General features: G+C 33.8%; 1 protein-coding gene across 2 annotated transcripts in view; it reads right to left on the reverse strand.

The window, feature by feature from the left end:
* Positions 1-5,867, reverse strand: part of LOC129225831 (N-fatty-acyl-amino acid synthase/hydrolase PM20D1-like) — a 31,389-nt gene extending 25,522 nt beyond the window's left edge. Inside the window, exon 1 of one of the 2 annotated variants that reach the window (XM_054860347.1) lies at positions 5,529-5,867. In XM_054860347.1, coding sequence (XP_054716322.1) covers positions 5,529-5,793 — 265 coding nt within the window. In that variant the 5' untranslated portion in view covers positions 5,794-5,867. Of the gene's footprint in view, positions 1-4,929; positions 4,974-5,528 lie in introns of those variants that run through there. The other variant, XM_054860348.1, reaches the window with a different exon arrangement.
* Between the last annotated feature and the right edge of the window lie 8,543 nt (positions 5,868-14,410).

Consider the following 14,410-nt stretch of genomic DNA (forward strand, 5'->3'; position numbering starts at 1 on the left):
AAACAGAATTACAAAGAAAGTTGAATTGAATTCTCTTAATTAAGGTTCTGGAATGATATAAATAGAATGTAAATTTTAGATATTAATTTTATTATTAATTATATTTATTTATAAGTTGCAAAATTTGTATTTAGCAACAAAAGCAATTATTTTAAATCACCACTACAACATGTTGCAATATAAGGTTGTAAAACATTTTATATGTCTAATTCTTTTATAAGAAAAATTGAGGTAAGTACATTTTTTAAAAATTAGGTTTGGCACATTTAGCTAATTTTCATGTTTTTATGCCTAAAATATTAAATTGCATCAGTGAAACAGTAATCCACAGGTTAAGTTTGTACTGTTTCAGTGAAATGCTTTTCTGATTAATACTTTGAATACAGAACGAAAGAAAGTGGAGAATAAATAGCAATATAATAACTCGCTAACTTTGATTTTAAACATTAAACTGTCCTAAATATTAAATAAGAAATTCTTATCTTATTTCGTTAATTTTTGGCACAGAAGTATCTAGTGTGAATTTCGTGATGCCATCAGAGTTAAAAAAAACAGAAGAGGTAAACTATGATTGTATCTAGTATGAAACATAAATATGAAAAAAAAGTATAACCCATATTAAAGAATTTTTTTCTTATTGAAAATTACTCATAAAATAGTTCAAGCTCATTCAAATTCAATTGAACTCTGTACATATTTTTTTTTTAACATTGCATTACAATATGCAAGTTTCAAAACATTACCTATTTGCTATAGCATTGCTTTAAATTGTTTTAATTATAAATTTATATTAATGAAAAATCGAATAAAGTCACAATTGTCTGCTTTGATTTAAATTTCAATTAAATTATGTACAGAAGTATATTGTTCTTTTCTCTTTTGTAACTTTTTATAACTGGCAATTTTTCAGTTTTTGTGTCAAACCTTAAAATTTGAGGAATGAAGTGCAAATATGTGCGTAAAAATTCTTCATTTGGGCTAATGGCTTGAGGAAAATAAATTTTGAACTATAAGGGTTTTTTTTCTTTTTGAACAAAACTTGTTGAAGAGAGCTCTTGACGTTAAAATGTACTAGAAAAATTGTTTATAAAATTAGGCTATTTTAAGGGTATTTTTTGAGAAATAAAAGTTTTTTGTCATACATTTGTTTTACTTCCAATCCGTCAACATTTACTGTACATAATGAAGAGAAATGAATAACTACTCTACATTCCAAAAATGCATTCACTAGCAACAAAAACGTATAAAAGTAGGAAAAAACCCCCTTAAATGTATAGTTATTTACATTGTTGAATGTGATAAATAAAGCATATTTTATGCTCCTACAATAAAAATTATGGAAGTGCCAGTGTGTGACACATTTCTTTCTCTTTTGGAACGTTTTCCTTAGTGATCCACATTGGATACCATCACTATTCTTTGGTAGACTATTCCCCTTCCCTTACCCGCCTTTGTCCACGGCGACGAGTGCACGCCGCAAGTTAGCGGCTTTCGGCGTATCCTCTCTCTTCTATCCTCCTTGATTGTTGATTGCTCCCCAAACGCTTTACACCCCAGTATCCCCTGGGTGTACTCGGTGTACTTACACAGGTGGACAGTCTTTATTACAATTGAAGCCGCCTGAATGCATTTTTCCAAGTTCTTGTAGAATCAATGAGATGAGATAAGATATGAAACGGAATTTGAGTATGGATGGCGTGTGAAAAAAACTCAAACAAAAGAAAAATGCAGGTGTAAAAATAGGAGTAATCGAACTTAATGACTTGTACTGACTTGAATTGACTCGATGGATTCACATTGATTGCTTTAGTGCCTCAAACCCTTTTGTTCAAACCAGTAAATAAGTGGGAAAATTGAATGCACATGGAAACACTTCCCATGGGATCTTAATCACCGGATAAGATATTGGCCATGAAACTATTCCACGTAGGGTTTTTAACTCTTCAATCGAAACTGCATTGATAGTTAAAGTTCTGTACTTGACTTGCATGCAAGGGAACTACAATTTCTATTATGGCGAGTAAAAGAAAAATACATTGGGACGAAATACTAAAAAGATGAAACAGGAAAGGTATGATAATTTTTATGTGTATTTGTTAAAATGGTTGTTTGATATTTCTGGCTTCGATGCTCCTCGTGCATACTTCCCTTGCCCGCAGAGCCGGCCTTAGCACATGCGGGGCCCAATTGGAGAATTCTGATGGGGCCCTTTACAGAAAGATTGTACAAATTTGAGAAGTGCCGTAGATTTTTTCGAGTCAGGTAAGGATTCAAAACAGCTGCAATTATCCGTCCTGCTTAATTCTTATCCTGATACTGTGATTTACTCTTTCTTTTTTTCGTAAAATCGAACTATATTATGGGATTTGAACATGACTGATTAAATCGTCTCCATGAAATGTGAAATATGACCTCCAAAATCGGGACGGAGGGCCACAGTAGACTTCCCTCTTCCAATTCAAAGTTCGATTAGCGTGAAATAACAAAAGAAAAGTCCATTTAGTTAGAATTTTTAGCTCTTATTTTCATGAAATAAATCAATATACCCAATAAAAAATTATTTTTCTATCGATCTTGAAAACTGACGACCCCTTCACTCTTGGAAGTGAGACCCCCCCCCCCCTACTAGCCGCCTATATGCACAATTTAAAGCTTTGACGGAAAAGTAAAATGCACCTAAATTTGCCAGTTCTAAAAAAGCTATTTTAGACAATCTTTGGGATGTCAGAAGTAATTCGGAGTTACAGAGAACGGGGGAGCTCTTGGACATTTTTCAAAATTAAAGATTAAAAATGTAGTTTTGGTATGAAGGTGAGGTTGGAGGCGGGGGGGGGGGGGGGCGGTGTTAGAGATCAGACAAACTGCCCACGGTCCCCGGAAGAGTCGTCAAAGCTGACGTTTGAAATCGCATATTTGAACCATTTTTTGTAAAGTTAAGGGAAAGGGGGAGCGACGGATTTTTATAATTTTGAAATTTAAAGTATCATAGACTTTCATGGCGCAGACTACACCACTGAAGTTTTAAGGGAGAAATTTAAAAAAGTTTTAGTTACTTTTTTTTGTGGGGATGGGGAGGGGGTATCCATAAGGGGTGGGAGCTCCGCATCATTTGAGGGAATACCATTGCTTTTTGGAACGATGTTTGTTTGTTTGTTTTTAAACAATTTTTCTTAAAGCTCCATCTTTCTTTCTTTCTTTTTTTTTTCGGTTTTCGGTAAAGCTCCGGGAGACCCTGCGGGCTTCACTTTTCCTAACAACATCGTAGATAGTCTAAAGTGGTGTTCTTTTTTTTAAACTTCCAATTTGCAAAATTTTCCTTGGGAAGCCCTGAACTCCATTCCTTTTCTTAAATTTGTCAAAGATGGCCTAATTACGTATTTCGGGCTTTAATGTCGAAAAAAATTCTAGGGAGAGAAAGGAACCACATCCCCTTTCGTAACAAAACGTGACATGCAATTGAATATTTACAACTTCATTTTCGGAAAATTCCTCTGGAGAATCTTTGAACAACCTGACCTTATAATTGAAGAAATTTAATCCCCTCTCAGAGACTAAGTCCCTCTTCCCCTGTCAGGTCTAAAAATGTAGAATTTTATATCCAATTTTCAAAATTTTTCCCGTGGGAGAAACCCCGGACCTCCTGCAGTTGGGTTTGTCCCTACATCTGAGTCCTTATCCCCCCCTCCCCCTCTACAAGGTCACTCAAAGGAAAAAATTTCAGTTCAGAACAAATATATTATCAAACGTGTCTTTAATAGATGTTGCGAAAAAAAAAAGAGGATTTTCGGTTTGACAAAGAGTAAAGTTAAACAAAAAGCTCAAGACACATTAAATTTTACATTAAAATGTAACTACAGCTTTGATACTTCCAGGACAAAAGAAAAAAAGTAAAAAGCTTGTTTTTGAGCACATAATTTTCAAACATTTTCTAGTAGAGGGCCCCTTTACCCCACCCTCAGGGGGGCCCCTTTCAAGTACCTAGCCGACCACCTCAGAAGGAGCCAGTCCGGGCCTGTATCAAAGAAGTAATTTTGTTAAATATGCAAACAATGAGCTATTTTAATTATTAGTGTGAATCTAATACTAAGCTCTCTTAAAGTACGGCTTAAATTGCAGTTTCTTTTAATTCAAATTTGTGTTAAAAATTGTATAGTATTAATATGTATCCAAAATGAGGTAAAAAAATTAATTTTGCACTTTTTAAGCTAAAATGTGTACATTTATTTATATACATTCAGTTACTCATCATTTTTTTTTTTTTTTGAAGAGTGAACGGTCAGGGATGATCAGGAAAAATTTTTAAAAAAAATAATTTGATTTTTTCCATTTACATTATATTAATATTTACACTATATTTTATATTAAAAAAAATGCTGAATCATTCCTGAATAAAAACTATACCTAATTTTACTGACCTAAGTAAAAGTTGAATGCAGAAGAAACACATGGTACTAAATTAAGTTCAACAATAGGAATGAATGAAATTTAACAAATTCTTGAAACAATTTATGCTTGCATTTAAAGATTAATACACTGAAACACAGTTGGAGATTCCTTTCCGCTAAAGTTACCCCACTTGGCGTTTCTTATTTTTGTCACATTAAATTACTTTATTCCAATTAGCAGGAGTGCCCACTAGGAGGAGTAGGAAGGGGTTATGGTGCAGATTGCATCATTAAAATTTTTAGGAGGGGGGTTGATGGGAATTTTTCTCATTTTTTTTGGGGGGGGGAGGGCTCTACATGATTTAAGGTAGGTAGGCACCCCTGCAATTACAACTTTAAAACTTTGTAGCTGACAACATTCAACAACTCCAATTCCTAAATTCTAGGGTTGTCCTATATTTGTAGATATCCCCAGTCACTATAAGTAATTTTTATATTGACGAGAAGTTAGAAAGTAAACCAGTTGCCAATTAAAGCAGCATACCTTTAACGGAAAAGTATGCAGTTGACATCTTCTCTGGGATTGATTTTGAATTGGTTTAGAAAGTTATATAAATTAAAAAATGATTTGATGGAAGCCAACAAAAACTGTCCTCAGCTGATCCCACAGTACAGAAAGAAAAGATAAAGTTGACCCGACTCATAACTTTTTACGGTACTTGCATATTAAAGCCATTGCAGTCAGATTTCGCAGTTTTTACAATATTTGGCGATTTTTCCAAGGAAAGATAACTGCATGCATGTGAGAACGAGAACAACAAATGCACCAAATGATTGCACTGGTGATGCTGAAATGTTGGCGTTCATATGTAAGTAACCGTTTTACACTACAGTTAAAAGGAACACTTTGAAAATTAAAGTTGTTATATATTGCTTTCGGAAATTTGAAAAAACCTTCCTAAAACTTCCTGTAAAATTAATCAAGCAATAAGATCAGCACCAGACATATATTTGACAGACATCACAAAATCGAAATTCTAAGTAGATGATAAGTAGGAACTCTTTGAGTAAACAAAACTTCAAAACAGAGCATATTAATACAGGGGTATTATGATATTATTCAAAGAAATAAAAGTTACCTACTCTGATTAATAAACTTAATGAAACTGAATATCGCTTCTCTATCATAATCATGAAAACCAACGTTTATAGTTTTAAATTTTATTGCTTCAGATAATCTCTTTGATAGACCTCTAGAATCAGAAATATAATCATCGTCGCTTGACTGGCATTGTTCAATTTTTGTATTTTGAAATAAAAATACTGTTCGCATTATGCAAATAGTAAATAAAAATAAAACTATTAGCACAATAAAAAATAAACTTTTCATAAGCATACGTTTCTCCATTTTAAACTAACTCTCAAAACCTAAGTTAATCTGAGTAAATGAAAAGTGAATTCATAAATTTTAGTGAATTAGCAAAGTATTGAATAGTTTCTACAGATTTGATTATACTGATAAAAAAGATTAGATAACGTGTTTCCTGACATACTTTATTAAAATTCAACTCTTTTCCTTGTTTATTTACGTCTAGAAAATGTGTTTAATGACAGTTGTAGTTACCGGCGAAATCAGGAGTTAAAAAAATAAGTTAAATTCAGTCGCTGCAGGATGAATGCGAAGAGAAAAATTTAGCAACCCTGAAATGATAGCAGGAAAAAGAGAAAAAACCATTTCGAAGAATGGAAAAGAAGCTTCATAGTAATGATAATGCCAAAAATATGGCAAACTCACATCAATTTTTGACCAATCACGAATGCAGATCTAAGGCAAACTGGTCCTGCTGCAATGACCGCAAAGTCAAAAAACGTTGGCTACGCCTCACATATACACGTTGGCTGTACCTCACTAAACTTTAATAACTGTAACTTTGACTCTCAAAAAAAAAACAAAAGCTTAATTTTAGTTGATGTTATGCATTTTCTGTTAAGAAAAAAGTCATAATTCATTTTTTTCTACGCTAAACTTCATGAAACGCAATGTCTAATTTACAGATGGACAATAGGGAATTGCTTTGCAATATCTGTGAACTAACATTTGAAACAGATCATGATTTGAAGTGTCATTATGAGACACATACCAGCGAAAACTACGAAAAACATGAGATTCCTAAAATTCACTCCTTTTGTACATGCAAAAGTAATTTTCTCTGCGAGAAAGACCTGCAAGACCATTTAACAAACACAAAATGTAACGACAAAACAATCCAGGTTGAACCGTCTGAGAGTCTTTGTCAACAGGATGATTCAATATCAATGAGTGCCACAAAGGTTGACGATAACGAAGAAGTTTTAGTTATAACACCTGAAAATTGTAATATCACCAATGTTTATATATTCACTGATGATTCCGAGGCAATAATAGATCCAAATGTTCTACAAAGCATTGATATTGACGCTATAGAGCAGGCTAAGTGCACAGAAATAACAGTTTTCGTTATTCCACCTGGAAGTACGTTTGAATCCTCTATTCTTGAAGCGGCTTCAAATGATAAAACCCCTACACAAGACGACAATGATGGTGCCTGCATGGTGTCATTAAATACTGATATTACAGACAGCCCAAATATTTCTAGTACTGTTGAAAAGCAGATTGCTATCAAGGAAAAAGAACCAAGTTTTATAAAGCAACAACAGTCTCGTGATGCTGAAAATCCCCTCCAGTCTGCTTCAAATGTCAGTAAGCCTCAAACTTTCAAATGTATGGATTGTGGTAAATGCTACAATCACCGCCTCAGTTTGAAGTCCCACCAACGAAACAAACACGACTCTAAAAAGCCTTACGAGTGCTTCATCTGTGAAAGACGATTTGCCCTTAGAAAATACTTACGTAAGCATATCTTCACCCATTCTGAAGACAAGCCTTACCAATGCAAAAGTTGTTTTAAAGGTTTCATACGAAAGGATGAGTTTGAAATTCACATGATGATTCATCGAGGTGAAACGCCTCCATCCAAGTGCATGCACTGTCCAAAAGTTTGTCTTTCAATGTCAAATCTCAGAAATCACATTCTTCACCACCATGAAAATCCAGAGTCATACCGCCATAATTGTACTGTGTGTGACAAAAAGTTTGCTGCCAACTATTTACTTCAGAGGCACATGAAAAGGCATTTCAAGCCCACTAATAAGTTTTCATGTGCAACATGTGGTGTGGGTTTTAAATCCCAGAGGACTCTGAAACTTCATACGTCATCACATACAAATATGCAGGTTGAAGAATGTTGAACATTTTTACTATGAATTGTATTTATTATTGAAATAATACGTGAATTCTTTTTCTTTTTTATCAGGTTCTGTAAAATTATAAAACATAATTGTCTATGCTTTCCAACTATACAGTTGTAAAATTTTTGGAAATTTTGAAGATGTGGATCCCTAAAACCAAGGGTTCATTACATCCGAATTTTAAAAGGAAAAAAAAAGTCCTAACTTGCAGAGATACTTCTATAATGAACATTTTTATTACTTTGGTACTATAAACACAATTTTTTCAAATTTACCTTTCTTTATTTATCCATAGTGTAGGTAAATGTTATTTTTGATAGCAATGCTTTTATATTTTTATGTTACATTTTGCCAATTTTTCTGTCATCTGTTTCAGCAGATTTACATCTAGTTTACTGCAGAAAAGAAAAAAATAAAACAAAACATTTGCAGCTGCTTTAGAATTAGTGATGCAATAAATAGTGATTTGGTTGAATACTGAATATTCAGCAACCAAATGATTAACTTGTTTTGGACTAAAAAGAATGCACAGGTTGCATTTAAAGCATAATTTTTGCAAAAAAATTAATGCAACAGTTCCTTAGCAGCAATTTTTAAAGATCAGAGTTCTTATTTTTAAGGTTTAAAAATTAAATAAATATTAAATTCATTGTTTTACAAAGCTTCTACAAGAAAAAGGATAAATTGAAATGATTCAGTGTGGAATTCTTCATATAAAATTCTATCACATAGCCATTTACCAAAATTAACAGTAACAAACCAAATTTTTTTATGAGAAAATTTAGTTTTGGAAGTTATTCCCATAGAAAAAAATCTAATTATATCTAGGTTAGTGATGTGGATCGGGTAAATACCCAGTGGGTAGGTAAATATTTTTTTGGGTATTTACCCAAGGCCTGGGTAAATACCCAAAAACTGGGTATTTTACAAAAAATGCAAAAAGTGAATGGGAATTTTTTTTAAAAATCTAAATATGAAATAATTGGTAAAACTGATAATACATACACACGTATTAAACAGATAGAAGAATATTTTTTTATTGAAAGACTTGATGAAATTATAAAAGAAACATATTGTGTGATTCAAAAAATCTTTCTTTTCAATGTCATAATTGGAGAAGATGTTTGCGTATTTCTGTAACCAGTTAAGCTTTTTGCTTTTTATAGAATGGCTTTTCATATCTGAAATTTGGCTATCAACACTGATTAGGGCTTATTGGCCGTGGTCTAATTGGAGTAGAAATTCCAGACGTTTTGGCTTGCTTTGCTGCAGCCATCATCAGTGGTTCAGATTAGTAGATCTGATTTCAGGTCACCGAATCCAGGAATCAGTCTCACCAAACTCAAACCACTGATGATGGCTGCAGCAAAGCAAGCCGAAACGTCTGGAATTTCTACTCCAATTAGACCACGGCCAATAAGCCCGGAAATGTTATCTTCCCATATTGATTAGGCATATCCAACAGATTTAATGTGAATATCATATTTGATTGCTAAGTTTCACACAATAATTCTTTAAATATGTGATCAAAATAAAATTTTTGGGAAAAAATTTATTGTTTTGTATATGGTTGGTTATACAAGGTGTATTCTGAAAGTAGTGCAATGGTTTTTTCCAGGCCGCTTTTAATGGTCGGAGTATATTCAAACTATGAGGGGACCCTAAGGTTTTCTGGAAAACCAGCCTCAGGGTTCTTCAAGCTGTGGAAGTGGCTGGACGTAAGTTAATGTTAATCTCTGTGCATCAACCGTGTCAGGGGAAAAATGGTATGCGATTAAGTTTTGTTACTTAACCAATAAAATCTCTTGAGGAGACAAACAAAATGATTTGTTAGGCTTGCGGACTCTTCTCTGTCCTTATTCACAAGTTTTAAGGTGGTTAAAGACCTCTAAGAGGACCGGGAAGAGGTTCAAGATGAACAACACTCTGGGCGGCCGTCAACCAGCAATACCGACAACAATGTGGCTTGTGTTCCTCAACTGTTAGACTTTGACCCTTGATTGACTATCAAGATGGTTGCAAATGAACTGAACATGTCATCTACTGCTGTATTTTGCGTTACTCAAGATTTAGCGATGAGAAAAGTATGAGGCAAGTTCAGGGTTGCCGATATATATCAGTCGATATATATCCAATATTTATTTTGAAAATATGATATTTTGATATTTTCGATATTTATTTTTTCAACTATGGTATTTTCAATTTAAAAAGTATATTAATCATAGAAATATTGTTCATTTATTATTAAAAATAACCAAAAAGTTATGTACTACTCTGTACTATAATATTTTTATGATGTATTAATGCATGATTAATATGACAAAGTAATATAAAATTCCTATTTTACTTGTATTTTAGATTCATAAAATTATTAGTAATGTAACAATTTTAATTATTGACAGTGCCTAATTAAATGTTAAACATTGCTCAGAAAAAAAGGAAAATGTCTTAGGACTGTGCACAGACTAATGCCTATTATTTATTTCTGAACCATATATAACTGTAAATGTAGCTAACAGGAGAAAAATGAGTAAAATAGCTATTGCTAATTTAACTCCATTATTATTGATAGAAATGTAAAATGAAATATTAGATATAAATAATGAAAGGCACCTTAATTTTAAGTCAACATATTGTAATTATAATATAAGAAAAAAAAGTGATTTGAGGATGCATTTACTATTCTGAAGACTTTAGTTTGTGCTAATTGAAAACATTGGATATATATCAAAATATCCGATATATATCAAAATATCGGATATTTTCGAACCCTGGGTAAGTTTGTGTCCAAGCACCTTGCCATAACGCGCTGCAAATCCGAGAGTTCCTGGCTAAACACCAGATGAAAACACTGTCCCAGCATCCTATAGTCCTGACGTCGCTACCGACAGAATTCTTTTTGTTCTCTTGGATTAAGGCAGGCCTGAAATGAACCCATTTTACATCCCTAGAAGAGATCCAATCAGCCGTGACGAAGACCTTAGTAGAGGTCCCCAAAAACACCTTTCAGGGCACTTACCAGTCATAGCAGAGACAATGGAAGAAATGTGCAGAAGCTGAAGGACATTACTTTGAAAAATTTTAAGTGTTTGTTCAAATCTGTTCAATAAATTACTTTAAAAAAAATTGCATTACTTTTGGAATAGACCCTGTATATATACATAGTGGAATACAAACAGAAAAGTATTTTAGTTGAATATAAATTTTTAAAATAAATACCCGGGTAAATACCCATTTTGGGTATTTACCCGGGTATATACCCTGGGTATTTACCCCTAAAAATAAATACCCGGGTATTTTACATCACTAATCTAGGTAAATCCAGACTTTATAGGTGTAGGTATCATGAAGGGCACTCTTGTACAAAATTTGAAGATCAAATTATTATCAATTTAAGACCATGAATACTATGTTGCATTTGCAACTGTTTTTGATACTTGATTCAAATTGTTCTTCAACAAAATTTAAGTTGATACAGCAATGAAATAAAAATTAATAAACCGAGTAAAAATATTAGCGCCAAACCTGCAGAAAAGTTGGAACAAAATATATATTTCTAGCATAATATTTCCACTCTTTCTAACACAAAATTATTTGTAGGAGCTTAATTGCACTGGTAAAAACTTACATCAAAAACCTCTAATTTTACAGTTATTTATCAACATTTGAAACACCAGGACAGCAAAGTTGGAGGGAAAATGGCAGACTCCTAGAGTTTTAGAGACTTATCTAACCCAAAGTCAGTCTGACTTGGCAACCCTCACGACCGAGTTACAAACTGAGAGGGAAAATGACGGACTCCAACTCTTCAAACTTTAAAGCATTTAACTTCAGTTCTTTTACCCCAAAATCAGTCTGCCTCAGCCGCCCTATGAAAAGCTGTATTTATTAGGCGGTTGTTCCAAGAATATGGTCGAATATGAGTGTAACTTTTCTTAAAATAATTCACAGAATCCTGAATGACCCTATAAGCAAGCAGTAGCTTGGGGAACCAAGTAGGTCAGGTTCAAAATGCAACCAATCGAAAAAAAAAAAGTCACTAAGTCAGTTTCGGGGAAAGAAAAAAAAAATTTTTTTAACCTTCAGATTTTAAGACACTCAGCCACACAATTGAATTTTGCCCAGTGAATTTCTACTAAGGTTTAGTTACTGTTTAAGCACTAAAGAGTTTATAAAGATGCTTACAATCTTTAAAGAATATTTTTAAATTTGGAATTCACTCTCAATTATGAAACAACCAGTTTTCAACTGTATCACTTTTTCGGATTTCCTAATATATGAATTAAATTTTGGTTCCTTTTCTCCAACCGCCATCTCCAAGAATTCAGACATTGAGAGCAAGTAGAGGAACTTTGACCCTAGGATAAAAAGGAAAATGTTTTCGTTTGCTGAAATTTTTTTGTTGATAAAAATACTGTGGATCCTTGAAAGGTCTATCCTCTCTTTTTCTGAAGGCGGAAATTCCCTCATCGTTCCAGTGTAAACCTTGCTTTGTTTGTGTGTATGCGAATAACCATTTTATATTTTCCATTTATTACTTTGTTTTTCATTTGAAATGTAAAAGTTGATTAAATATAATAACACTCAAGTGTGCTGCTTCATCTAAAGCTTAGGAAAGTTTCTTACAATTAGAGAAAAGGTAAAGATGCTCAACAAGCAGAACATTAATAACAATTTGATCAGCTGCACAGCACCAATCTTTTTTTTTTTTTTTTAGTTACAATTATTATTACTCAATTTACTGTGCAATACAATTATTTCAGTAATGTGCAGTCCGCCCAAGCAGAACTTGAGCATTCCGAAAAGTGTTTTCATTTCTCATTTGTATGCTCATAATTGACAGTAAGTACTACACTTTTACTGAAAATAAGTTAAAATAATGTTTATTAGTTGCTCAAACGGCAATTTCCCCAGAGCACGTTTTCCCAGCCAAAGGAAAGAGAAAACCAACAAGTTTAACCCATGAAGGAGTGTGGCCATGGCTCTTATCCAGTGATAAAAAATCCCAATTGGCACTTCTTCAGATTCACAACCAAGCAAGCAGTACCAAGCGGGTGGCGGATACAAGGGGAGAGTTATGGAGGTCATGACCACTCCTGAATCGTCGACTATAATATTCATCCGCATTGTGTTCAAACATTGCATGAGTAAAATAAATGATTTCAGTTGTCTTTTCAATTCATTCATTATTTTTGAAAGTAAATTTTTGAAATTTCTTCTTGCATTGATCATGAAATTGATTTGCAACGTTTATTCCGATTAGGAGTTCTATTCCTGACCCGATTTTGTGCTTTTTTACTGACACCAAAGCATTTTAAGAAATTTTTTGTGCCCAAAACCGTATGTTCATTCTGGGGGGGGGATTCTTTAGCATGACCCCCCCCCTAAAATGGTAGGCTGTATCCGCCCCTGTTCCAAACATGGGGAGATCCTAGGGTTGCGAGATTGTTTTTTTTTTTAATTGTCTAGTTTCTTGTCTCAATTTTTCTTTGCCTTTTTTGGATTTCAACAGAACAAAAGTGGCTTTTTGCCCTCTTTCATTCGTGCGGATTCGGATTCCCGGAGCGGAAACTCGTTCTGTCAATGTCCTTTTCGGTTGAATTACGTGTGGTTTTTCTGTTTTATTGTGCTATCCTTGGTATGCAGGTGTTTTTTTAGGGTAAATTGTTTCTTTTTTCCCCTTGAAGGGTTTTTGTGTGCGGATTTTTTGTTGCTGCTCTTGCACATGTTCAAACTTAACGTTTTCGATGTGCAATTTGACACAAGCTGCTTTTCTCAAGACCTTCAGGTAAAGCCTTTTTGTTTTTCTGGTTGCTCATATTATATTCATCCCCACCTTTCGCACAAGAACAATATGGCAGGTTTGGAAGCTAATAATTATTTCCAGACAATTTCTGATAAGATTGCGGTCATGACGCCATTTCTGGTAACAATGGTAAAATTTTTTGAGTTCAAGTGCAAGCTAATTCTAACTCGGGTACAGGTCTTCCTCGCAATAAACCTAAAGAACTTAAAAAAGAAATCAAAGACACTATCACAAACCACAAGCTGATCAAGTCGGTTGACTACATGTGATTAAACCAAATTTTTATCAAAACACATAACGCCGCTTGTGCCAAGGAGTTTCTAGCAATGAAAGATATTCTTAACATTGGCATTGAAATGGCCTTGCTAAATGAAGGAACTACAACCCAGTTCCTACTCAAAGGTATCCCAACTGACATTAAACTTGAGGAAATAGTTGCTGAACTGTATGAGCAAGGTATTTATAGCAAAGAGCTTAGCAGATTTTCTTACATTAAAGACGGGATTAGGAATAAAAGTGAAACAGTTTTAATTACCATTTATGGTACAAATATCCCTCAATACGTCAAAATCTGGTACGCAAAGCATAATGTTGAGCTTTCATGGACAATCCACACTCCTATCAAAACTGCCATAAATTTAATAATCTCACCAAAAACTGCAGATGTGAACCTGTGTGCGGCCGATGTGCCGACTGCGAGAGCAGCAAATGTGATAGCCCACGCTGCCAAGGAAACCATTTGGCCTCTGACAAGTCCTGTCCTGCTTATATTGAAGAAGCTGACTTTTTGAGATTCAAGTGTGAGAACTGCTTATCATTTCCTAAAGCTAGACGCAGGTTCAGAACCGAGCGAAAGAACACCCTTGCCCAAATTGTCAGAGTGGAAAGTGCTTTCCCTTTCGACAGTTTCCAAACCAAAATGAAGGATTTC

The sequence above is a fragment of the Uloborus diversus genome, chromosome 7 (assembly GCF_026930045.1).
Source record: "Uloborus diversus isolate 005 chromosome 7, Udiv.v.3.1, whole genome shotgun sequence".
NCBI lineage: Eukaryota > Metazoa > Arthropoda > Arachnida > Araneae > Uloboridae > Uloborus > Uloborus diversus.